General features: G+C 60.1%; 8 protein-coding genes across 8 annotated transcripts, besides 1 other annotated feature; all 8 read left to right on the top strand.

Moving 5' to 3' along the window:
- Positions 1-70: part of a repeat region that runs on past the window's edge.
- A 1,706-nt stretch (positions 71-1,776) lies between these two features.
- On the top strand, positions 1,777-2,112 carry LPMP_110220 (pterin-4-alpha-carbinolamine dehydratase, putative; the record flags this gene model as incomplete). The annotated part of the gene is made up of 1 exon (XM_010698569.1): positions 1,777-2,112. One exon carries the CDS (start codon positions 1,777-1,779, stop codon positions 2,110-2,112), a length of 336 nt encoding a protein of 111 aa, XP_010696871.1.
- A 657-nt stretch (positions 2,113-2,769) lies between these two features.
- LPMP_110230 (DNA recombination and repair protein Rad51-like protein) lies at positions 2,770-4,290 on the top strand (the record flags this gene model as incomplete). Its single annotated transcript, XM_010698570.1, has 1 exon — positions 2,770-4,290. The coding sequence occupies one exon, from the start codon at positions 2,770-2,772 to the stop codon at positions 4,288-4,290; it is 1,521 nt and encodes a 506-aa protein (XP_010696872.1).
- Positions 4,291-5,215: 925 nt separating this feature from the next.
- LPMP_110240 (proteasome alpha 7 subunit, putative) lies at positions 5,216-5,959 on the top strand (the record flags this gene model as incomplete). Its single annotated transcript, XM_010698571.1, has 1 exon — positions 5,216-5,959. The coding sequence occupies one exon, from the start codon at positions 5,216-5,218 to the stop codon at positions 5,957-5,959; it is 744 nt and encodes a 247-aa protein (XP_010696873.1).
- A 765-nt stretch (positions 5,960-6,724) lies between these two features.
- Positions 6,725-10,309, top strand: LPMP_110250 (protein kinase, putative; the record flags this gene model as incomplete). The annotated part of the gene is made up of 1 exon (XM_010698572.1): positions 6,725-10,309. The coding sequence occupies one exon, from the start codon at positions 6,725-6,727 to the stop codon at positions 10,307-10,309; it is 3,585 nt and encodes a 1,194-aa protein (XP_010696874.1).
- Positions 10,310-12,607: 2,298 nt separating this feature from the next.
- Positions 12,608-14,404, top strand: LPMP_110260 (phosphoenolpyruvate carboxykinase-like protein; the record flags this gene model as incomplete). The annotated part of the gene is made up of 1 exon (XM_010698573.1): positions 12,608-14,404. The coding sequence occupies one exon, from the start codon at positions 12,608-12,610 to the stop codon at positions 14,402-14,404; it is 1,797 nt and encodes a 598-aa protein (XP_010696875.1).
- Positions 14,405-15,506: 1,102 nt separating this feature from the next.
- Positions 15,507-16,544, top strand: LPMP_110270 (NADH-cytochrome b5 reductase-like protein; the record flags this gene model as incomplete). The annotated part of the gene is made up of 1 exon (XM_010698574.1): positions 15,507-16,544. One exon carries the CDS (start codon positions 15,507-15,509, stop codon positions 16,542-16,544), a length of 1,038 nt encoding a protein of 345 aa, XP_010696876.1.
- Positions 16,545-20,548: 4,004 nt separating this feature from the next.
- On the top strand, positions 20,549-22,867 carry LPMP_110280 (hypothetical protein; the record flags this gene model as incomplete). Its single annotated transcript, XM_010698575.1, has 1 exon — positions 20,549-22,867. The coding sequence occupies one exon, from the start codon at positions 20,549-20,551 to the stop codon at positions 22,865-22,867; it is 2,319 nt and encodes a 772-aa protein (XP_010696877.1).
- A 974-nt stretch (positions 22,868-23,841) lies between these two features.
- Positions 23,842-25,335, top strand: LPMP_110290 (hypothetical protein; the record flags this gene model as incomplete). Its single annotated transcript, XM_010698576.1, has 1 exon — positions 23,842-25,335. One exon carries the CDS (start codon positions 23,842-23,844, stop codon positions 25,333-25,335), a length of 1,494 nt encoding a protein of 497 aa, XP_010696878.1.
- Between the last annotated feature and the right edge of the window lie 205 nt (positions 25,336-25,540).

Below are 25,540 nucleotides of genomic sequence, written 5' to 3' on the forward strand. Positions count from 1 at the left end.
ACAGCGGGCGCGGCTGTGCGGCGGCCTGCGAAAGCGGTGGGTAGAGTATTGCGGCAGGGGCCGGGTAGGGTGGTGTTTGGCTCGAGCTCTACGGCGGAATGGATGCGCTGAGGAGCGAATTTGTCGCTTAAATGCATTGTCGCATGGGTCTGCTGTCTCTTGCTGGTGCACGAGGGCCTCCAGCCACGTTGCTTATCATATTTCCTGTCTTCTCTCGTGCGTCGACGTTGCCGTAATTTTGCGCTGCCTTTATCATTGTGGACCGACTTGATTGTGGAGGCTCGAAGGCATCCTCAGCATTGCTCACTCCCTACAAGTCTCGTCGCCAGCAGCGTGTTTGGGCACCTCTGCCTCTCTCGTTTGCGCACTTTCTTTGTTTCTCTGCCTCCTTTTCCCACCACACATTGAACATCAGTAAACCCACGTGAGCACCGAGGCAAAGTAATGACATGTGAGTAGGGGTTCCTGAAGACGTTGTGACGCTCGCAGCTTCTGCAGGAACCTTTGCGTCTCTCTCCGTGCTTCGTGTTGAGTCACCGACGCCTGTGCGGGTGTAAATCACGACGCGCGAGTGTGCGTTGCAGAAGAGAATGACGGACATGAGTGGACTCAACAGCATCGCGGTGTTAGCAGTGCCGTGGCACTCTACTGGCCACCGCCGCCAACTCCCCCATTCCACTTCGCTTCACTCGTCATGTATCCTCCTCGTCGTATCTCTTGTGTACTACACCCTTCTGTGTGTGGGGGGGGGGGAGGGGAGGGGGGGGTGCAGCGTCGCTTTCGATTACACTTTGCCTCCTCCCTCCACCGCTCGTGCCTGGACTTACACCGCATCCATCCCAGCGGCCCCACGAACTGAAGGATACGACTCACTCGCGTAGAGGTGCAAAGAAAAAAAGGGGGCAAAAACGACTGCCGGAAGAGGTGACGCATCTGCGCAACGTAGCGGCGTTATGCCACACTCAGCTTCGAGTTCTTCGGAGTCGCAGGCTCTGCCGGCAATCGACCACCTCGCAGACGAGAAGCAGCGCCAGAGCCTCCTGCAGTACATTGACCAGCGCATCCAAGAGCTTGAGGAGGAGCGGTGCGAACTCCGTCAGCAGTTGAGCGATCTCAAAGCCGAACGGAGCATCATCGAGGCCAAGGCTAACGAGACGTGAGTCGTCCGAGATAAGAACAGTGGCGCTTGACCAAAGGATGGGGTTGTAGAGAATCCTGCGCGGCGTGCCTGATGTGTCTGCCACCGTCCATGTTTGTTGGGACCAGTTGGAAGGAGCTGGGACGGTACTCTGGGACGGAAACGCGCGACAGCTGCTGCTGCTGATGCTCCTGCTGCCAGCCCCTTTTGTCTTTCTTTTCGGCCTCCTCACGCCACCATCTTGCATGAGCGGGTGCAAGATGGTGGCGTGAGGAGATGGCAGCCCACGATTGAGCTTCATCACTTTCAACTTGTTGATACTCTCCATTAGGGTGTCGTATGGGGGTCGCCTCTAATGTTGCTGTCCTCGACGCAGACCCCACTGCGTTTCCTGGCGCAGTAGCCGCTGCTGTCCGTGACGGCACGTATGCTCGTGCTCAGGCACACGCACAGTTTGGGCATCGAAAGTATCCCAGCGCTTGTGTGATCTCTCTTCTGTTTTTCGCTCCCCCGTCTCTCTTCTCCTTCTCCCGCCTCCGCGGGTCTTCATCCTCTTCGCTCTCCCTCTCCCTTCCGGGGTGGGCCACATGAGGCAGCACAAAGTGGAACACACCACCGCCAACACCAACACAAGAGCGATGCGCCTCTCCGCTGTTCTCTGCGGGCCCAAAGCCCTTTCGGCACCGGCCGTCGCACAATCACTTCAGTCGCTGCCGGGTTGGCGGGTGAACGGCAACAACGCGAATGCCATCGAATGTGACTACGTCTTTGCCAACTTTGTGGAGGCGATGCGCTATATGAACAGCGTAGCGCCAGTTTGTGAACAGATGCAGCACCACCCGTGCTGGTCGAACGTGTACAACCGCCTGCACGTGCAGCTGACGACGCACGACGCCGGCAACAAAGTGACACAGAAAGACGTTGATCTGGCAAAGGCGATGAATGAGGCGTACAGGGGCATGCGCAACCAGTGAGCCATGGAGCACCAGAGCGAAATAGAAGAAGAGGACGTATCACCGTAGCTGAAGCTATGCCAAGCGTCCGTCATGAACACTCTCGCTCGCTTTCTTTCTCTCTCTCTTTCCGCCTCCTCGTAGGCTCTGTCGGACCGAAGGGGGTGACTGCCTGGGGCGGCAGTGGGCACCCACGCGCTTTGTCACGAAGAGACGCACACTGAGCGGCTGATGCGCGCAGCAGTGCTACAGTCGTCTCAGCGGCCTCTGTGGCACACAAACACGCGTGCGCGCCCAAACGATTGCCCGTGGGGTTTTCTGTCGGCACTACTCTCCTCCCCCTCCTCCCCCTCTTCGCACTATTCCCTCCCCCCCCTTCATTATTCCCCCTTCGCTCCTCTGCATTGGCTCCCTATTGTGTATAACCCACACACGCACATGCGTCTACGCGGATGACTTAACGGCACTATAAGCGGTGCTTGCATGAGCACGTCGGAGTTCTACGCGCTTCATTGCGTGTACGGCGGTCTGCGTGAGGTGTTACCTGCCTCTTTGGCGACTGAACAAAGTATCACCAGTCGATGCGGAGAAGTAGAGAGTGCAGCAGCGGGCGCGCCACCCTTGATTGCCGCGAGCGACGCCGTTGGCACAGTGGACCCCCCAAGCGCAGCCGTGCCGATGATAACATACGACGCAGATGCTCTGCCGGCCAATAGTGAAGCACATGTGGTTCACCGCCGCATGCCAGACGACAGCGCTTTCTTAGTGACGCCAGACGCCGAGCTGTGTGCGCGGCACCACGCCTCACTGGCACAGGTGTGGGCCTGGCGAACGCAGCTCAGCCAACGTCTGAGCCCCCTTTTTCCCAGAGTGTCCACCAGCGGCACACTGTCAGCATGCGGCCGTTGTGCACTTGAAGAGGCAGCAGATACAACGCTGGAGGGAGGTACGTTTCACTTACTGCACAGACTCTGCAACGGCTGCCAGTCTTTCCTTCCCCTCACTCTGGCAGGCAGTGGCCGACACGCGCATGGCCGTGTGCCCGCTGCGGCGGTTTCGTCCAGGCACCTCTCCATCCCCACTGGCCTTCGCTCACTGGACATGGCGCTGCTGGGCGGGCTGCGGCGCGGATGGGTGACTGAGCTGACGGGGCTCCCTGGCACCGGCAAAACGACGCTGGCGGCGGCGTGGTGCCGCTGCTGCCTCCACCACACTAGATTGTGTGGAGTGACGCACGACTGTGTGTGGCTGCAGTCCGGCAGCGCCGTCGAACCTTCCGTTCTGAGCATAGCGCATGAAGAGACAAACGCAACTGAGCTGCCGTCTTTGGCCGCTGCCGTGCACGTCACGTCTCTCCCTAACCTCGAGGACCTCCAGCAGCTTCTATACCGCTGGCAAGGCACAAGCGCATCTACGTCTCCGCTCTCCACCGTTGGGCTGATCGTGTTGGATAGCATCACCGAACTTGTGCAACGCAGCTTCTGCTACCGAGACGACGACGCGCTGGAGCGGTATGAAGCACTGGCTACGATACTGCGATCGCTGAAGCGACTTGCAGAGGAGCAGCACGTGGCTATCCTCGTCATCACAAAGCAGCGGTGCCCTCCCTCGCCCGCGTTCAGACGACCCGGCATCTCGCACACCAGCTGTGGTGCGTACGAGGAGGACGGCAACGCAGGCGAGGAAGACAGCGAAGCGTGGGGCAGCGAGTATGGCAGACGTGCTAGTGGAGGCGCGGGTGTTGTCGGTCCTCACGTTTGCCGTAGCAACTCCAGTGCCGAAGATGTAGGACAGCTTGGTCGACTGTTCTTCCACAATGTGAATGTGCGGCTTCAGCTGCGAACCGGTGTGCCGTGTACCGGCTGCAGACCCTCGTCACGAACACCCTTTAACGCTGGCGACCTCGAGGACAGCGGGGATGCAATGCGGCTCAGGTGGCAGCTGGAGGTTCTGAAGTCTCCGCTGTGTGCGCCGTTCGCCGTAGCTCTTCGACTGAGGGCTCCGTCATCCTTGTCGTGCATAGATGGCCTTCCCTCTGTGCCAGGGCCTCCTCTCTGCGTAGAGGAGATTGAAGACGAAGATGAGAGTGGTGGGGCCGTGGGGCCGCTGGCACCGAACACGCAATTTGAAGAGGACTTGGCTCTGGTGTCTTTGGACCCGTGGGACTACACGGAAGTGCCATTCTTCCTGTGCCTGTGACGGGGGTGTGCAAGGGCATGTGAGAGGGCCTCTAGGCCCTTGGCATCGCCGTCACCTGAGACGTGTCGCTGTGCACGATATTCTCACTCCTCCACCCATGTTGTTGCTGAAGATGATTCTGTGCACTCTAGTGCATCTGCTCCCGTCATTCGTAGTATTCTCTCGTTGTCCCTGTCTCCATCATGGCGTCACGAGGTTCCTTGAAGGGAATACACAGGTACGGATAGGTAACTACGCACCACAGCGGTTTGCTGGCCGCGCATGTCAAACTTCCCCTGCCGCGCGTTGCGCATTCTTTCCGATGTGCCAGTGAATGCGGTTCACGTCAACCTTGACCATTTCACCCTTTGCTATCACGGTCTCTTCCATGCCACTGCACGAATGCGAATGGCTCAGTATGCGATGTCTTCCCCTTTACTTCTCCGCTTCATTTTTCCTCCGACGCCAACCCACCGCTTACTACCGCCTGTCTCCCTCTCTTACCGCTACCTCCCCTCCCCTCCCCTCTCGGTGCGCCACAGGAGAAAGGATTAGAGAGTCACCGCTCGTGTCGCCCTCAAGTCTGCCTGTTTGTCCTCACTTACCGTCCGTGAAAGAGCATAAGCGGTGTGACTGTGGCCGTGAACGCGCCATTCGTGTCGTCGTTGGGCATTGCTTATTGGGCCTTCGTTGAACAACCATCACCGCACATCCCCCACCCCCTCCCCTCCGTCACAGAGAATCGTCTGAACAACCAGAGGCGCATGCACACGCACCCATCTCCCTTCTCCCCTCCTCTTACAGCAGCATTGCCTGACAGTACTCACGCAATTCATCGAACTGCCAGCGCCCCCCTACTCGCCTACACGCTGTGTATCGCTTCTGCAACTGGACGTACCCTGAGCAGCACTTGGCCCCTCCCCTCAGAGAGAAAAAACGCATCAAAATGAGCTACGATCGCGCCATCACTGTCTTCTCCCCGGATGGGCATCTCTTTCAGGTCGAGTACGCTCAGGAAGCCGTGAAGAAGGGCTTGGCGGCTGTCGGCGTGCTTGGCCGAGACTGCGTTGTCATGGCGGTGGAGAAGAAGTCCGCGGTCAAGCTGCAGGACAGTCGCACCATTCGAAAGATCTACAAAGTGGATGCGCACATCTACCTCGCCTTTGCCGGCCTGTCCGCCGACGCGCGCGTGCTCATCAACAAGGCTCAGCTCGAGTGCCAGCGCTTCTCACTCAACTACGAGGACACCATGGACGTGGACATGCTGGTGCGCTACGTGGCTGGGGTGCAGCAGAAGTCGACGCAGAGCGGCGGAAGCCGCCCGTTCGGCGTGGCCACGGTGATTGGCGGGTTCAACGAGGACGGAACGCCGCACCTGTGGAAGACAGACCCCTCTGGCATGAGCTCTGCGTGGCGTGCTGTCGCCATCGGCCGTCATGACCAGACGGTGATTGAGTACATGGAAAAGAACTACAAGGACGGCATGTTGCGCGATGAGTGTGTCCACTTTGCGATCAAGTCGCTGCTGGAGGTGGTGGAGAGCGGCTCGCGCAACATTGAGCTGCTCGTGTTGCAGCACAGGGACGAGCGCTACCTGACCGAGGAGGAGCTACAGAGGTTCGTCGTGGAGGTGGAGAAGGAGCGAGAGGAGGAGGCGGCGAAGAAGAAGCGCCAGGCTGAGCAGGAGTAGTAGCTCCTTCCCACTCGCGCTCTCTCCTGTGGCGGCAGCTTTCGTGTGCTGTGTGAACACGTCGCAATTATTATCTTGGTTTTCTTCCGCCCACCTCGGTGTACGTGCCGGCTGGGCATATCATGGCACCCCTCTGTCCCCACCTCACCCTGCGCATCCATGTTGACGCCATTCTTTTCCTCTTCCGGCGCTGTCGCACACGTACGCACGGGGCTGCGCGATGCGCGGACAGCTAAAAAGCCGGGGCAGCGAAATAAGTGCCCCCTTCCCCCCCCCCTCCCCCCGGAAGTGTCGGGGCGAGCGAATGAGGAGAGAGCGAGGGAGGGAGGGAGGGGGGGTATTGGGGGTGACGATGTACTTTGAGCATTCGTACGTCATTCATCAGTGTGCGTTTATTTGTGTGTCAGTGCGTCTGTGAGCAGAGAAAACAAAAGTGAAATCAAACGTCGTTTGGGGCGGCTACCTCCGCTCAATCGAGTGCTGGCGGCGCTTCTTGATTGTAAGCTGCCTTCGAGCGCTCTTCTTCGCCAGAGTTTGTCTCCACGGTTGGGCAAAATGAAAGAGGAGTATTGATGACGCCTTTATTCGAGCGAGGTGAGCTCATGCGCTGTCGGCACTAGTAGGCACCTACAATGCGATGCTTATCTTCTCTGCTTTGGTTCGTCGACTGCGTTCACCAGTCTCCCCTTTCCCGTCTCCGCCTGTAGCGCACTTCTCTCTCTCTTCATACATCATCAACCCATTTTCTTGCGTCTCTCGCAGCACATGTCATCCCCGTCCGTCGCGGCCCTCTGCTCCCTGGCCTTCTCGCTCCAGCTCTTTCCCCATCCTCAACCCCAACCCATCGGTGTCCGTGCAGCAGACGTGGATTTCGTTGTCGCAGCAGCCGCACAGCTCGAAAGGAATCAAAGAGAAGGAGAGCAAAAACTGCGCCGTTGTGGCCCCCTCTCTCCCCCCGCCTCCCCCCTTTTCCTGTTGAGAGGGCCCCGCCCTGAGCACTCGTCGCAGTTGTCTATGCCGCTGTGTGTGAGTAAACCGCGCGTCTGCTGTTTCCGAGGGAAGAGAACAGAAAGAGCGCTCTCGCTCACTCGCGCTACCGCTGGCACTGATCAGCTGCTGCCCCCTGGTGCTGCTGCAGCGCAACAGTGGCTTCCTCGAGCAGGTGTTGCGGGGCGACCACGGCAGAGTTGGTGCTCAAGAAGGAGTCACTCACCTGCACGGACGCGCCAACCCACTCCCATTGTTTTTTACGGCCGCACACTGGAGAAGTTACACTCCACCATGAGCATCAGCGAGGCAGAAAGTGGCAACAGCGGAAGCGGGGCCCTGAGAGTTCAGGCCGGCGCGAGTGACGAGTCAGGCAAGTTTGACAAGGCCATGAAGACGTACCAGAGGTCCATGGCCATTAGGCGGCACCTGGCAAACATGTCGGCCAGCACCACGTGCTTTCCCGACAACAGAGGCGACGGCAGTAGCGGCAGCGGCGGCGCACTCAGTGAAGTGAACACCGCCGCACAGACCTCATCGAGCTCACTACGCGGTCCCCAGCTCCGTTCATCGGTCCTAATCACACGCGTGGCGCCTGCGCCATCCACCGCATCTGTTGCCTCTTCGCAGCGTCCACGAGTGCTGCCGGAGATAGCCGCCAGTGTTGTGAAGGCGTCCAAGACGACGGCGACAACTTCGTCGCCGACGGTTACACTTGGCGCCGGGTCCTCCACCGAGACTTGCTCGTCAATGACAGCGTCGATTCCGCACGCGCACGTGCTGCCACCGGTACTCAGCACAGTCACACGCCCATCCAACCCACCTTTCGCCCAGGAGAAAACGGCGCCATCGTCCTCGTCGCCCCTGTGCGTGACTGCTCAGCTGCGAAGTAGCGCAAAGCACGGCAATTCTGACCGAGACAATGCAAATGACTCCAGTAACGGCGAGGAGGACGCGGTGGTGCAGAAGAACACCCTCGACAGCAGCGCACCTATCGACCCCCCTCGTCTCCTCCCCCTCGCCTCAGGATGGGGGCTCATTGCGTATGACCCGAAGGTCGTCGCCGAGCGACAGCGCACCGCTGCGTGGCACAACAGCCGGAGCTTTGACGGCGGTACTCACGACCACGCTGACCAGCTCTCGGCCTCGACAACAGACTCGCGGCAGCCGTCGCAGACACCGTCTTTTCACCAGATGATGGGCGGCACCTACGATGTGCCGACGCTGGGGACGATTTTCCGCGGTCCCTGCAACGGTGTCGATAGGCGGCAGCAGGGCCACCAATCCCTGCTAGCACCACCTTCGTCAGCTCGTGCACCCATACCAGCAGCGACGCCGGCACGGCAACACCCGAAGAAGTCAATCACCGCAGCAGCCGTGGAACCCATGTTGTCGCCATCAGCGTCAACGGGCCTGCAGCTCTCACCCTCACTCATTTCAAAGTCGTCTGTATCATCCCCTGCAGCCGCAGTGATACAGCAGGCACCTCCTGTACCGGCGTCATCGTCGGCAGCAGCACGAGCCCAAGCAATACAGATAGGCGACAACGACCTCTCATACCTAGCGTCGCGCTTTCCTGCGCAGGTGGCAGCCGAGGAAGACCAACGCACCTCGCGCACGGCCGCTAAGGCCCGCCCAGAGGCGAACGAACGCAGTACAGGCAAAGGCCGTGGTGGTGTACACGCGGGTGAACCTCTTGCGATGGTCAGGATGCCAGCGTCAGATTTGAGCCTCAAGCCGAGCGAAGCGAACGTCACACCAACGGTGACGTCGCCGCTGGGCAAGAACTTGGCAAGAACGACAACGGCGCAATTTTACTCCACTGCTTCACTGACGAAGACGTTCGACGGTGCCGAGTACCTCAATGACTACATCCTACTGAGCGACATTGGAAGTGGCGCCACAGGGCGCGTCGTTCTGGCCTTCAGCCTCAGCATGAACAAGACTGTGGCTATTAAGATCATTCTGAAACCGAAAGAGAATAACCGGTTGCAGCGTCGCGCGTCGGCCTCGGCGCTCGGGTCCGGTCAGCACAGCGAAAAAGGAGGCGGTAGTGGTAGAAGAACCGTGGGCGCACTGGCTACAACGGCACCTAAAGACATGCAGAACTGTATGCTGTCCTTCTCTTCGACTGAGAGACAGAGCGAGCGCACCAAGACGTCGCCGACCCCACTAACGACGGTTGCGGGCAAGACGCGTAATGTGCAGCGCGAGATCGAGGTTATGAAGGACCTCAACCACCCCAACATCGTTCGCCTTTACGAGGTCATCAATGACCCTAAGGCAAACTCCCTCTTCCTGATCCTACAGTATGTGGATAGAGGCGCTGTCGCGCAGCTGGACTCAACCGGGCACATTCGAGCCTCGCTGCACCCGTGGACGCTTCTGCCGATCGCCACACAAGTCAGTGACAGCCTCGTGTACCTGCATGAGCAACATATTGTCCACCGCGATATCAAGCCTGAGAACATCCTCGTTAGCCGCGACGGGCACGCCTTTCTCGCCGACTTCGGCGTGGCAGAACTAATGAATGGGGAGACAGGCCAACCAACCGCCGCCACGCTCGCCTATCAGGGCACACCGCTGTTCATGGCTCCTGAAATCTACGCTGGGGTCGATGACGAAGAGGAGGATGAAGACGACCAGCAAACGCCCGGTGGGTGCACACAACGGAGGAGCAGCGATGATTCTGGCCAGAGCAGCAGCATGAAGGCGAGCCTCTCTCGCGAGGAGGAGCGAGGCCTACGTGTGATTGACCCATTTGCCCTCGATGTCTGGTCGCTAGGGGTTACCTTCTACACACTGCTCATCGGCCATGTGCCCTTCACCTCCATGCTCCAGATCCGACAGACGGTTCAACAAGGGGTAAACATACCGACCTCTCTCCCAGGGGAGTGGCGCACCGTGCTGCGACGCACCATGGAGCCCCGTCAAGAGTCGCGGATCTCCTCGGCTGAGCTGCGCCACATGCTGCACGCGATGCTAGCCGAGCAGGAGGCCGCAGAGGTGACGGCTGGTGGACGCGGCCGGAAGGAGTCGCGTAGCACAACGCTGAGCAGGCCTCGCAACGCTTCTCACCAGTCTAACACTGCGAGTCCATCCACACGTAGAGTAAGTTGCGCTGCTGACACGGGAGAGGAGAGTGTAAACCTTGGCAGCAGCAGCAGCGGTAGTGGCAATGAAAGCATTATTAGTGGTAGTGGCCACCGCTTGGTTTCATCCTCGCACTTCACCAGCGATGACGACGGTGACAACAGCGACGATACAACTGATACAAGCAGGCACGACCATCGCAACCTCGACCTCAGCATCAACTCTTCCGTCCTCGACGTACTGCGGCCGACGAACCCGAAAAAGAGGTGAGGGTGCGAGGAGAGCGAAGAGAAGACACCTGCGGGTCTGGCAGAGTGCGTGCAACAGCCGGCAATGCCGATCTTCCTTGAGTAACTGCATGAAGTGTAGCAGGAAGGAGACTAGCTTAGTCGAGGGAGCGAGAAGGGGCAAGAGGGCCGACCCAGGCTACGGCGATCACGTGACGTGTCTCTCCTCTCTGTGTCCTTCATCGTGGGGCAAGGGTTGGCTGGTCTTCTCTCCACCTGCTTGCGTGCGTCCCTGTCAGTTCCGATGGGCGTATATCTGTTCGCCTCCCCCTCTCCCCCGGGCATACGCCCCCCATGCGCCAAACTCATTATTCTTTCCTCTCGTTTTGTTTTGTGGGCCTATTCGACCTCCGACTGCGCACAGGTGTCTGTGGGTGTGTATGGGGGGAGGAGGGGTCCGTGCACACGCGCTCTCTCCCGGCTTCATATCAGCTTTATTTTCTCTTCTTGTTTGCCTGTTCATTGTTTGCCTGCATGTTTGCTCTTTCGGTAATGGTTGACGTGACGGTGATGCTGATGGAGTGCCTGATGATGGGCGCGTCTGCACGCAGGCTTCTCCCCGCCCCACCCATCCTCCATTCACCACTACCAGCACAGTTTCTTTCCCCTCCCTTCGCCCATGAAGCCCTTCTTTTCCCTCCTCTCCCGCCGCATGTACTAAAGCGCACGTGCCGACAAACTCACCCATACACGCGTGCACCTGGTCTCTCTCTTTCTCTCTCGGCCTTATCATCGCTTGCAAGTATGTGCCGCTGCCGGTGTGGAGGTAGGTAGGGTGGACGGAGAGTGGGTACCGGTGTCTGCGCCTTACCGCATGTATGTGCCCCCACCTCTCCCTCCCTTGTGGGGTGTAGTGCGTATTCGCTTAATACGTTGCCGCTTTTCGCTCGTCTTTGGCTCCTGTAGTGTGTGGCATGATCGGCGGCGATGGCGGCTGCTTCGGCTTACTTCCTTCATTGTCATGCGCTGGGCACTCCTTCGGCCCTGCTTTGCTCGGTGTGTGGTGGTGGTGGTTGAGAAACACACACTCACACGCACCTTCTGCTTGGTCTGCGCATTGCCCTCTGTGCAGAGGTACCCTAGTTGTCTGCGTGATCTGACTCCTCACCCCCCCCTCTCCCTCCCTTTTCCTCTGCAGGACACCCACGGACCTGCCCTCTCCCTCCCCCCTCTCTCTTCGCACCTCTGTGCGTTACGCCACCACCACACCTCCCTTGTGGTCCCCCACTCCCATCACGCTCATTGGCCATGCGTGTTGCCTTTACCGCCTGCGGTGGCTGGGCAGAGCTATGCTGCTGAGCGACTGCCAAGATGGTGTAGAGTTGCCGATACCTGCACACCCCTCTGCAGGTGCTGGCCTGCGTGCGTACAAACGCTGCGTGTTGTGTACAATGGCTGTGGGTCCTGCCAAGACCTGCGTCATCCCTGGGCGGATGCAACGCACACCAACCATCGGCGTCAACGCCCAAAAAAAGACAACATAACTGGCGCTTCCGCTTCAAACGCCAAACTGCTCTTTACCCCTTCTCGTTAACAGAGACTTACTCGCAAGAGTGTACTGTGGGTTGCAGCACCAGTGTACGTATGCGTGTGTGCTTCGAAATCGAGGTAACCCTCTCTCTCCCACCGAAAGTTTCTCTCATCCCGTTGCTCCCTCCCTCCCTCCCCCACTCACTCCTCCACAGCCGCTCAGCACTTCGGTAGCGGAGGTAGCTCTCGCAATAGAGCCATCACAGCATACCTGAGTGTCTGCTTTAGCTGTACACGCGTTTATCGATATTGAATCGATCCTCTTAGTTGTTTGCTGTTACCATTCTCTCACGACGACAGCGTGACGTGTGCCCCTGCGCTTGGCCCCCGAACGCAGTACCCTTGGGTTTGCATCCTGAACGCTCGCACGACGAACAACAAGAGTGGTAAGCAGATTGAACACAGCTGAGGCACACGGGCGCGTCTCTCGCCATCCCGCTCACCCCCTCATCCTCCTCCTCTGGACTTATTTTGCTTACGTGTGTGTGTGCGCGTACCTTTGTTGTTCTTGACTACGCTGTCGTGCCGGCATCATTAACGACTGCCTCGTCCTACTCGTAGATTCGTTCAGTAGGGTGGAGGCATCGGTGTGCTTGCCTTCGCCTCGGTACTCACCACAGACACGCTGACACATTCGGGTGCAGAAACACGGCTGCTGTGTTCATGAGCCACGACACATCTTCATTGCCATTGTGTGCCCCACCTCTCATCACCTTCTCTGCTGTTCCTCCCTCTTTTCCGTGCTGTGGGTATGCAGGTGAAAATGATGGGTCTTTCTTGTCTTGGTGCTACGGCCGCTATCATCGCGTCGTCGTCGTCGTCCCCGCTGCTTCAGCAACTCCGTGGTGCACGCTACGCCAACATCCAGGAGACCCTGAAGCCCATCCCTGGTCAGACGGCAGGCCAGATCTCTATCTTGAACGAGATATGCTGCAACCCGGATGCGGAGGAGGAGCGACGCAAGCCCGTCTTCCGTGCGGAGGTGATGCCCGATGCGACCACCGCGGCAGACGACAACTACCTGCGCACAATGTACAAGTGGGGCTACGACTCGCTGACGCTCTTCAAGAAGACAAACGAAGATCCCGGTCCGTGGTGGAACGCGAACGCCAGCACACTGGTATCAAACTGGTCGCAGGTTGGTGATTACGCGAATGCCGGTATGTGGTCGGGCGTGTGGCGCTACACGTACGGCATCGGCGAGTATAACCTGCGCCCCTACGAGCTGCGTGGACGTGCGTGGGGCAGCAGGGACCCCAAGACTGGCGCCGTCGTGATCCGCTACGGCAAGCGCAGTACCAGCAAGCCACTGCAGAGGCTGTGCTTCCCGCACACGAAGGAGCATGAGCAACACCACCGCATTAAAAACCCGACGAACATAGGCGTGACAGCGATCTCCGCCCTGCACGGCAAGCGCATTCTGCGCGAACTGCAGTACCACCTTGGCCAAGGCCTTCGCTTCTACCTGGTGGACGGCGTCTTCGGGAGCGACTCACCTACCGCTACGCCGTACCGCATCATCACGGACAACCCAACGCACGCCTACTTCGCCTCCATGGCGGCAATTCGGGCCTTCAACTACGTGGCGCGGCAGGAGGTGACGCTTGTGAAGCGCCTATCGCAGTCGCCGATCGACGAGTGGGGATGGCGCCGCCCTGGCGTGCTCGTTTACCACGCCCCCTCCTACGACTTTGAGAGCCCGCGCATTGTCGAGGAGTTTGGCGGGCCGCGGCCGAAGGACATGGGCCTCAGTCACAACCGCTTCATCGCGACAGAGCCGTACAGTATTCCCATGAAGTGTGCCATGGGCGGCGAGCCCAGCTGCGACGCACTCCTAGACAGCACAGCAATGTTGTGCGGCCGCTGGGGTTTCTACGCCGACGAGAAAGGCTACCTCACGGTCCCCGGCGAGTCGATCATATCGAAGGATGGGCGTTCGCTGACGCTGGTGATCACCTGCACCGAGGCCGAGGCCGACGTACTGCGCACGTCACCGCGACTCTACGGTAGTCGGCACCACCGCATCGCCGACGGCACTGTGTCCCGTGCGTGGGATGTCGTCTCGATGCCGGCGTCCGCCGCTGGCGCAAAGCCGTTGCCGACTGATATCGTGGAGCAGGACCTGCAGCGGGTGCAGCGCAGCTTGCCGACGCGCATGAACCTCCCGCACACCCTCTCGCACCGCCACCACGGCCGCCGCCACGTCAGTGAGTACGGCTTCAAGTGGCCACACAACTACACGGAAGATGCTGCCACGAAGGCGTACGCCGGTGGGCATCTGTTCAAAGCGCCGAAGTCCGACAAGCTCGCCGGCCATCAGCCGCGTCCGTCGAGGTTTGCCATGAGCGATGTCGATGTGGTCATCATTGGAGAGGGAACCGACGCCGCCGCTGCTATTGTGAGCGCGCTCATGGACCGCGGCCTGCTCTACGCTGAGGAAGCACCGCTGAAGGACGCAATGGCGACGGCGCTGAACGCGGCGAAGAGCGTGAAAGTGGTGCCCCGTGGAAATGCAAAGTCTGTGTTAGAGAAGCTGACGCATGCTTAGCGGCCCATGCAGAACGGACCCCCTCCCCTTCCCTTATCGTAGACCGAGTGAACCGAAGAGGGGCGGTAGGACGAGTGAAGGTCAGTGCACATAGTCTGGTCTGCTCGCTTGTACCCCTCACGCGCATACATATATACAGGGCGCGCTGTCTCTCTTGTTGGGGGTGCGGGGTTCTCGCATGGAAGCCCTCGTTGGAGCACGTTAGTGCTCGTGTAGTGTACCACAAGGTGGATGTGAGTGCGTCTCTCTCGGTGGTAGCGTGTGAGATAGATAGCGCGGATTGCTTCAAGAAGCAGGAGAGGTTGCGAGAGAGTAGTAGGGTGACTAAGTGGCTCACCGGCTCAAAAGCCCCCCTAGCCCACCGCCTACTGGGTGAAGGCGACGATGCGGCGGACCTGACACTCCCCCCCCCCATCCGCTCCTTTACTTTCCTGATTTGGCCTTGTCTGTGTACATGTATGATGTACCTGTCAAAGCTGTCTTAGCCATGTCACGTGCAGAAGTGCGTAAAGGCTCGCATGCCTACATTCAACAGCGTCAGTATTTTTCCGCAAAAATGGTGCCGTGTGCACGGCAAGTGGCCGCGTCTCCAACGATCGCTGAGAACGGCGACAAAAGAGAAATGGAGGACGCATTGGGGCAGTCGCCTCCTGAAGGGCGGTGGCGGCGAGTGTGTGGGTGCTACACACTCGCCCCCACCGATGTGTTTCCTCGAGATGCCATGCATGTCTCTCCCTCTACCCACCCCTCTTTTCTCTCCACCTTCCACTTCCTCACCGCCACACACACACACACACACACACGGACGCCCATACATGGGCAGCTTCCTTACCCGTCAGCTGATATTTATCCCCACCGCATGCCGCCGACGCCATGGGAGCAGCAACTGACGGGGTGCAGCACGTCGCACCGACGACCTGCACCGGGGGAAAGGGGTAGCACTTTTTCCGACTTCGAGTACCACCAGCAAAAGCGCGGCGGACACAACGAGGCGGCCGGTGCGTCATACTCACGCCATGCCGATGAACAGCGACGCGGTTCTGCGGCATCGCGACGACGGTGGTCCTTCATCTTGCAGGACATCCCGGGCGCCGTTCAAGGCATGTTGAATGACGTGAGCAAGGGTTACGTAACCCGCGTGGCCGCCGTGGTCGCTACGACGTTTGGCGTGAGCTACGCGGTGTACAAGCTTGTATTGCAGCCCAGGCAGCTGCGCCGGCCGCTGGCGAAGCGGTGGAGCTGGTGTGCACCGCCGGTGCCGATCACGCTGGTGGAGAAGAACAGGGAGAAGGACAGCAACATGCTTGTATACCGCTTTGCCCTGCCAAACAGCTACGACTACGCCGGCTATGAGCCAGTCAGCTCTGTTCGGATGATGAGCGGGCATGTGCGCGAGCTCTCTTCGCTCTCCCGGTGGTACACCCCGATCAGTCACCCTGACGAACGGGGCTTCATCGAGTTTGCCATCAAGGACTGTGACCCCGGACGCATGTCAGCTCGTCTACGCTACCTCGAGCCGGGCGACATTGTTTACCTTGGGCGATGGATGCGGGAGTTCCCATACAAGGCGAACACGTTCAAAGAGCTCGGCGTCTTGTGCACCACCTCTGGCGCCTCCGTGGCGCTGCAGCTCATGAACATAATAGACAAGAACAAGGCGGATGACACCAAGCTATGCCTCCTCTACTGCCACCACACCGCTGCCGACATCCCCTTCAGGGACACCCTCTTCAGGACGTATGAGGCGCACAACAAAGGCCGCATTCAAGTCTCGTACAACGTGTTGGCCGGCGGAAGGCGAAGGGGGAGTGCTACACCGATCGAACAGAACATGTATGTGGGCAACATCGATCCCGAAACGATCGCAGCAGCGCTGCCGCCGCCGGTGCGCGCTGTGGAAGTCGGCGCCGGAGGTGGCAGTGACACTGTGCCGCAGCTCGTGACGTACCGCCCTCGGCTGCTCATCTGTGCGCCACAGTCGATGCTGACAGTCATGTGCGGTCGTGTCAGCTCTGTTGGCAACTACACGTACTGGCAAGGGCCCTTCTATCGCTACTCCGGCTTCCTCAAGGACATGGGCTACACCTCCTCTCAAGTGTACAAGTTCGGTGTTTCAACGCACTTCCTTGCTGATCATTGAGGAGACGTACACCGTGCGCATCATCATCATCATCATGATGCACACGGACAAGGAAGACGTTGTTGATGACACATTCGGAAGGAGACACAGGCAAGTTAGGAAGCGCAGCTCAGCTCCCTCTGATGCAGCGGTGGCGTCGCTGGTGGTCGGTCGGTTGGTAGACTGGACTTGCGATAGATGTGCTTGGGGGAGCAGTTATGGGGGTGGTGGCCGGTGAGCATCAGTGCAATGGTTCACAGCTTGTCTGAGCAGCTCTGCGGGTATGCGTCGATGTGGGGCAGACCTAGAGAGAGTAAAAAGAGGCGAAGACCGCCCTCCTCCCCTCCTCCCCCCCCCCCCGAGTACGGAGGCTTTCGGGTAGAAGCGCAGCAACACGACCCCCTCTGACCTCGGCCCGTGAATGGAGGCATTGGACGGGCTTCACTTGACGATTCAAGTGGTTCGGGCTGCTGCTGCTGCTGCTGGCTGCTGCTCCCCCCCCCCCTCCCTGCCTGCCTAGGCACAGCGAAACGCGCTACGCCGTCACGCCTGCGCACAGCACACCGAGACTCCCACGCGCACGTGCAGACGCAGACGCACGCCGCTTTCTTTTGCTAGGGCAATGCGTTCAGCGCACACTATGCAGCAGCCAAGTGAAGTCTCGCTCGCTCATCTGGGCGCGTGCCTGTGTACCGCAGGTGCACCGGCTCCCCTCCCTCTCCACCTCCTCCCTCCGTCTCAGTCCTCTTGTCTGCCGTGATTCTCCTTTCGTGTTCTCCCGTAGGCTCCACCGCAGCCTGTCCGTGCAGCAGTGCGTAGCGGCTCACATATATCACGGAAGCGCGCGGCCCCTGCGCACCCGGGCACGTACACACGCAGGCACGCGCACAATGGTGAAGAGGTGCCTTGGGCAGTGAGGGCTAAGGGCTCACTCTCACCCGCCCCCCTCTCTCTCCTCTCTCCCCCTTACGCCAGCAAGTGTGTCCATCAGCCGCAGTGGGGAGACGACAAGAGTTAAAAGGGGTCATGCACATCCGGTCCTCACTCTACTCCATCCCGCTCCCACGCTCCAGAGACTATGCCAGACAGAACTATTCTGCCTGGGGCTGGGCTCTTCACGGTGCAACGGGGAGGGCACCATCTCCGTTGAGCTCCGATGGGCTGGTGCCGGAAAGCCAGCAGCGCACGGACTTCTCATGCGTGGCTAAGCCTCGCGCGACCTCACATTTGAGGAGCCCAACCCCAATGGCACTGGCTATTTATCGTGCTCCATAGGCTTGGAAGGGTGGGGAAAAGGTGGCTGTCCTACGCACGTCGAGATTCTGACACCGAAGGACGAAATCATGCAGCTGCAGAGGGAGGGGGTGCAGGTGTCCGGGGAGTACATCTGTCGCCCTGAGGTCCTCGTCCACAGCACCCGCCTTGAGACCGTTCTCAGCGGATTCATGGGGGCCGACCGCGCCCACTGCTAGGAAAAGAAGCGGATGCTGACTTGCGACGAGTTGCGGCAGGCCTGGGGGAGCATCGATGTTGCCGCCTTTGAGGAGCTCCCTTGCTAACTGGCACCCACCGAAGAGGATCGACGGGTGCTCCTCCGAATGCCCTCCTCCGCGTTCGACCTGCTGAACTCAAGCAAGGTGTCGCAGCACGACGAGCCCCGCCTGGGTCAGCCCATTCTCCAACTGGCAGCGAACGGCCCCCCACCCCAGTCCTTCGGCGCCACACTCACCGAGGCCGCGGGAAGCGAGGAAAAGAGGGACGAGAAGCTGCTCCCGTGCCCTACCCCTCAGAATGAGAGACAGCTTAGCACGGCGCACTTACCCAGCGCACGGCGTGAAGAGAGGAGCGGACCTCCACCCCCTGGAGGTTCTGGCGGGGGCACGCCATCTGAGGACTTGTTCGCTGGCGCGCCTCCGCTGTAGCGGACGAGGAGTAGACCACGACCTTAGCGGGCGACCCACCACCACCGCCGCTCCATGCCAGCCGTGCAGCGGCCCGTGGATGCTGCATGGTTGGGTGTGTGCGGCCCTGTAGCCGGTCGAGGCCGCCGGAGGAAGGGACTGTGGAGGCTTTTTGCGCACGTGCCCCACGGTGACGTCGGGGGAAGCCGCCGCAACACTCGAGGCAGCAGGCATCGCAGGATGCCGTGGTTTTCGCAGTTGCGCGGGCGGCGCCGACCTCTCCGGGGTGGGGGCGGCGCCGAGCCAGGTCCAGGTGGCGATTCATCTTGGAGCCACGAGAGGTGAGCAAGTGGCTTGCTGTGGTCGAGCGCGCTGTGCGACGCTGGTGGGGTGACGGACCTGAGAAGGGTGGTGTACGAGGCACCTATGTCTGAGGTGCCAAGGGCCCTCTCTCCGCGTTCCGCGCCGCTGGCGGGGGACGGCCGACCGCCGGAGAGCCATGGCAGTGGGGTGAAGACTGGTGCGTGAAGCGGTGCAAGTGGTGGCAGAAGCATTGGCTGGCCCACCCCCTCCTACGCCGTGAAGCAGGCAGCGGTGCCGGCGACTCAGGCGACCGGCCGGCGCAGCGGCACTCTCGCCAAAGACAAGCGAAGTCGCCCCCCCTCAGGTGTGCGCTTGCAGTGGTTGCCTACGACTGCAGTTGGGGGCCCGTGTCGTGCTGGTTTCGGCTCACCAATGCTGGTGACTTCTCGAAGGGGGCACGGCTGCTGCTCTCCAAGCGGTGGCGTTGTTCGCCGTGCTGTCCGCGTGCGTAACCGGGCGACAGCGCAAGCCGCCATTACCGGCACGCGTTGGGGACGACACGTCCCCGCCAACAACACGGGTGCAGCAGCGTTCTGGGCGGTGCGATTCGCGTTGGGGGTCTTCTCTTTCTCTGCTGGAGCCGCGGGTCACCTTCATGTTGATGGCGCTCCATGACTCCATTGGCTCATCTGCCATGCGTGGCCCACGGGTCGTTGCATAAAATCCGGCGAAAACTCCGCAGGGCGGCCGAGCCGTGATCTCGTATGCCTAGCGCGGAGGGGTATAACTACCAACACGGCGAGGTGGGACCGGAAGCTGAACAGACGCGTGACCCTACACTCATTCCTGCGCATACACAACATCTACGCGTATCAATACTTTGGTGTAAAAGACGCGCTCTACTCCTGCCGGTATGGCCTCGATGTGGACTGCAGGATCGCACGGCACACATCGCCCAGAAATCGGATCGATTACGAAGAATGTGCGGACTCGCTCACGGCCTCGGTGCAACTCTCTTCCCCTTTCTCTCCACCCCCTCCCTCCACCCCCTCTCCCTCTCACACACACACACGCTGGCGAGGTAAAGTAGGCCTTTATGCATACTCACCTCAAACGCACTTCAGCTGTGCGTGCGTCGCTGTTGCCTCGCCGCGATGCACTTGTCGGAGCACACACCCAAAGATGCCCATGTATTCTGATGAGGATGCAGAGGTGGTGGTGCGGATGAAGCCGGCCAGTGCGGATGCTTGGCGAAAAGGGAAATCTTGTGCGGCACAGCGCTCTGCCACCACCCACGGACGAGCCGCAGTCGGCGTTACGAGAGGGGTGACATCTGTGTGGCTCCAACGACGCGGCCGCATGCTGTGGCGTCGGTACTGGGTCATCGGCGTTGCGCTGTTGTTGACGGTTCTCCTCGTCGCTCAGCTTCTCCTAGCACGGCCAGCGTTGGGCCCCGCTCCCTCCACTACCTCTGTTGGCAATGCGAAGGTAGAGGACATGAAGGCTGGGCAACGTGTGGTGGCGTCTACAACAGCGCCGCAGCGGCTGGAGAAGAATTGTACAACGTTGCGGCCACCAGTCTCCACTGAGGCTGTGGTTGACAGCTGGAAGAATGATGCTGCGGCAACGCCATCCAACGAAGGAGATGGCATCGGCGAAGAGTCGCGGTCGCCCACAACGGAGGTGCCTCTGGTCACCGCCTCCCCGCCCCTAAGCGCACCTGATGGCACCTCATCAGCTTTCGAGTCGACATATTCACCCCCGCAGGAACAAGTGGCCGACGCAAGCCTGTCAGCCGGGGCTAAGGGCAATACCGCAGAAATGACAGTCGGCGCAGAGACGTCGGATCCGTCAATGGAAGAGCTGCTGGGCTCACCGGTTCACACGAGTGCTACCATCGGCAATCAGTCGTCACAGCAGCAGCAGCAACCGACCCCTGTCAAGCATGTCTCATCACAGCAGCCGCAGAAATCGCAAGAGGAGAAGGAGATGCATCCCAGCGATGTACCACCTCCACGTCCTGCGCCCTGGGTGAAAGGTGGTGGCAGCGTTCGCTTGAGTCACTCGTTCTCCGTTCTTACAGTCCTGGCCGATCCACCCTTGACGACACCGCATCTCTCTGCCGATGCCACCAATCGCGTTCATAACAAAGAAGCCCGGCTGCTGCAGAGGGCCACTGTGGGCCTCTACCGGTCGGGTGTGACGCAGCACGCCAGCTTCCACGAGTGGCTCCTTGTTCACAACAGGGTGCTAGAGGTGGCGACGCAGAAGAGGGAGGAGGCTGTGGTGCAGGCGTGGTGGCGCGCGGCGTGCAGCAAGCAGGTGGGAGCAGCAGCCCCCTCTGTTGCGGAGCTGACCTCTACCTCGAAGCTGCTGCCGCGTGTACGCGTTGCGGGGCTTCCGCACACATCACTGAACAGTCCACAGCTGACCAAGCTGGCGTTTGCGCTTCTGCACGGCTTCCGGCTTGTCGTGACGGAGTACGTCGTTCTCCACGACTTACGGTGGACCTTGACGGAGGCGAGCGGACTTGTCTTCGGTGACGCAGCAGACACGACGGGCGCCACATCCACTGGACGCGCCAACTCGGCTGACCCCAGCGCATCAGACTCTTCGAATGGCAGTGTTGTGCAGCGTGAGATCACGCTGGCTCTTCAGACGCTCTCGAAGAACGCCTTTACAAGTCTGCCAACGATGGTGGTGGACCAGGCGCGCAGCGGCGCCGCAGAGGACGTACACGCTTACCACCTTCGAGTGTACGCGTCGCAGGAATGGCGCCAGCCGGAGCGCGAGGCGGCACTGCAATCTCAACTGATCGCCTACGTGCAGAGGGTTCAGCTCCCCACCACGGCATCGCCCTCCGTGGCGGAGTCAGCTCCCGAACCCGTGCCTGACACCCCCATCGCAAGCGCCGCCACAACCACCAACAACGCCAGGGCTACCGCTGGCGCTGAGGCGACTGCAACGAGTGAACTGCGGGTGCAGCACGGCCTGCCCATTGTGGCGTATAGCGCATCTGCTCACTTCCACTGCCAACGTGCGCCTCTCTACGGCATTCGCATTCCGGCTCCGCTATGGCTCCGCCACTCCAGGCACACATCCGAAGCGCCGTCACGCAGCACTCGCTACTCAGCGCAGGGAAGAAACACCTCCACCCCCTCCCCACCCTTCACGACTCTGTGCGAGGCGCTTGTCAGCAGCCAGTTGGGGCTTGGCGATGCCTACGCTGTTCAGAGGAACACTTTCTACCGCGTCTTCTGCAAGGAGTGGCTTCAGTTCACGCTGCTGCCGAGCCTCCAGGCGCCGACACGCCGCAATGCCGGCTTGGCTACCGCATCCGAAGCCGAGACAGCGGACCTCATGGCGAACCTGCGCAAGGTCGCGACACAACGCGAGAACGACGTCGAGGAGCAGCGTATGGACATCACGCAAGGACTGGGCGACGGGCTGTGCACGGTGGAGTGGGTGGCACACCTGAAGGCGGCACAGCTGCACTATCGCAAGATGGCAGAGCGTGAGCGCTGGCGAGCCGGCAATTCGACGCGCTTCACAGCGACCACAGCCGCGCACGATATAGCCGAAATCGCTGCTCATCCCCTCGTCTCTACTGAAGCGCCAACCGCTGTGCCGCAGCTCGCTCTCTCTAACGCAGCTGGGTGGTCGCCGTACTTGAACCAGTACGCGACGCTTCTCTTCTCCGAAGATACGGTGCAGCTCTCGCGCGTGGCTGGCACGTACCTCGCGTTTCTGCCAAACGTTAGCTACGCCCTCCAGCACATCCGACACACGATGGAGGACAAGCTTGCCCTTGTGTCGCTCAAGTACGCGGTAGAGCGGACGAGGCGCTTCACCTCCTTGAAGCAGCCGGACGATCGAGAAGTCGTCTGCCTTCCCTCACACCTCTCACGCGTGCACCGACACGCTGTCATGTACAAGACGCAGTGGTTCCTGACCAATCTCGCTTTGCGGTGCGTACAGCACAAGAGCGCCTGCCTCGGCGGCCTCTTCGACTCGGAGGAGCGCACCCTCCAGAACATGGGCCGCTACTTCTCCACGACCAGTAAGTGGAGTCGCGGTGAGTTCCGCGTCTGCATGTCGTCCGGCGCATACGTCTCCGACCCCTTCCACGACCTTCTATGACCGAGTCCAACGAGCAGAGGTGATTCGGGCCTGTCGAGCGTGTACACACGGAAAAGAGGAGGTGGTGGTGGTGGTGGAAGGGACGTTCTCTGTGTGCTCGCTAGAGCGAAGAACTGTTGTTGGAGGCCCACGGCGAGGTTGGCTGCACAGAAGCAACGACAGCGCTTCGGTGTCGGGGGTGACAACACAACTCATTCAGTCACAGCGTGGTGTGCATCTGTGGAGGTGTGGGGATGGGGGGAGGGGGGGGGGGGCAGGCCCAGGGAGAGAAGCCCAACAGACCCATCAGGCGTGTACCGTTGAGGGTGCAAGTATCAGCAAAGGCGTTAAGTCAACGCCAGCCGTAGGATTCTACCGTCTCGGTATGTGTGTCTGCGTATCTCTTCCATCCACTGACGAGCAGGTACGCGCATGAGGATCTCAGCCATAACCATCACCATCCTCCCCTTCGCGCGTCGTACCCCCTGCACTCTCCTCGTGTCGCTTGCTTTGCTCGGTCTTAATGGTATACGTCTCGGCCGCCTCGGAGCGAAGTGACCCCCCCCCTTCAACGAAGCACTTGGGCCGCTGAAAAAGCGCTGATAGATGAACCGGCTGGTGCGCTCGATGTTCCTCTTCCCTCGCGTTGTCGCCTTACTCAGCTCCTTCCCTCTTCCTCAGTCATCAAGCCGCCAACACATCTTGGCGGAGGCACTGGCACAAGGTGCCGGTGAGTGAGTGCGAGGTAGATGGACCTGCCATTCCTCTCTCTCTCCCACACTTGCTCCGCCCTCTGAGAGGCTCTTCCGTTTAGCAGTAGAGCGCAAGGCAAACTCATAGAAAAGTTGACCTACGGCCTACTCAGCCACGCTCGCCGGTGCACAAACATTCACTCATTCATTCATAAGCCTTCCTGCACGAGTGCACCTGTGGTTTGGTGGCTGATCATCTTGTATAGAATCTTTGACGACTCCAGACCCTGGGAGCGCAAGCCAATGTCGCTGTCGCACACGCGGGTGCAGGCAAGAAACTCAACCGTGATGTCGACGGTTTCCTCGGACTACACGACAATGGACATAGATGACATGCTGCAGCAATACGAGCGGCTCCTTCTTCAGCTCTCTCAGCAGCTACTGGAGCAGGAGGAGGATATTCACACCTTGCGAACGGCCCTGCACGCCAGTCAACACCGGCAGCGCCGTCGTCGGCGGCGAGGTGGTGGTGGTGGTGGAAAGCTCAATGGTACAGCAGTTGCCCTCACGACAGAAAGTCTCAGTGTGCCGGTGGAGGGGTCGCGGCATCACCACACGCATCACGCCGCGGCTAAAGCAGCCACACAGCTGAAAATAACGCACGGAGACTCTCAACTGCACCTCACTGCCCCAGTACCGTCGACGCCGCAGGTGTCCTCCATCGACTCTGCCGAGGACATGGACGTCGGCTCCACCATGGAGTTCTCTCCAGAGTCTACCGCAATGACTCGGCATAGCCCAGAGCGCAGTGCAGCAGGAGCTGCTGTTCCGCTGCTAATGAGCTCCACCGGCAAACCGAGCGGGCAGCGAGGCACTTCGGCGGCGCTCGCTTGTTCATCTACCATGTGCGATGTTAGCAGCCTCAGCGATAAGACCAACGTTGGTCTAACACCGAGCCCTGTTCACGATTGTCGCCCGCCCGGCGAGACGGCAACAGTGGGTAGTTTTTGGACATCGTCGCGGCTATCAGGGCTGGAGAAGAGCAGTCATGGCAGCGCCCTCGCCCGGCGTCGTCGCACTTCTGCACAGCTGACGCGGGATGCGCCGTTCGAGACGCCGCAGGTGAAGTTCGATGGCCAGGACGCGATGAGCTACCTGTTGAGCGTGTTCTCCAATGTCAAGTCGGAGTGTAAAGCTGATGGTGCCGAGACAGAGGGGATGGCGAAACCCCGTGAAAGGGCTTCCTGCGGAAGAGAGGATTATGTGGGTACAGACGTACGCTCGCCAAGCACACCGCTGCAGCAGCATCGCCAGCATGTCTCGCGGCAACTCTTTCACCTTGACCCTGTTCATGAAGACGAGGGCAGCGAGAGCGGAAATAAGCACCCGAATGGTGGTGCCGTGCTCGACTATCGCCGTCCTGCGCCATGGCGGCCTCTGCTGCCACCGCCACACGACAAGCGAAGCAACGGTGATGGCAGTGCGATAGCGACCCACAACTTGGATTGCACTTTTGATAAGGAAACCCAACCCTGGCAGGAGCGGTACGCGCGCATTGTGGCGTGCGCGTTAGCCGCCGAATTCATGGCCTCCAATACAGCAATGGGAGAGGATCAAGCAGAGCAGCAGCAGCGAGGGGGTGAAACGGGCTCTCGCACCTCTACAGCTGCTCGGTGCCGCACCACATCTCTACACGACCACAGTGCCAGTGCAATAGTGGCAGAGCTACTGCGCCTCTTCACTCTCGAGCCCACCACGGGGCATCAGTCGGAAACTGATGGAAAAGACTTCTCATGACGCCAACTCTTTGGCGCCACCGCGTAGTGGCAAGTGGCACCGGAAGTTTAACGGGAGCCACGGTCGGCTTGATGCCCTCACTTCACTCTGCGTGATAGCATATGGTGGGAGGTCTGCAGGGAGCAGCAGCGGCGAGAAGGGGCGAAGGCGAGGCTGCCGCACCTGCACCTCTCGGGTATAGACCCTCAGTTTTTCGTTGCTGAGG

Source organism: Leishmania panamensis, assembly GCF_000755165.1.
Source record: "Leishmania panamensis strain MHOM/PA/94/PSC-1 chromosome 11 sequence".
NCBI lineage: Eukaryota > Euglenozoa > Kinetoplastea > Trypanosomatida > Trypanosomatidae > Leishmania > Leishmania panamensis.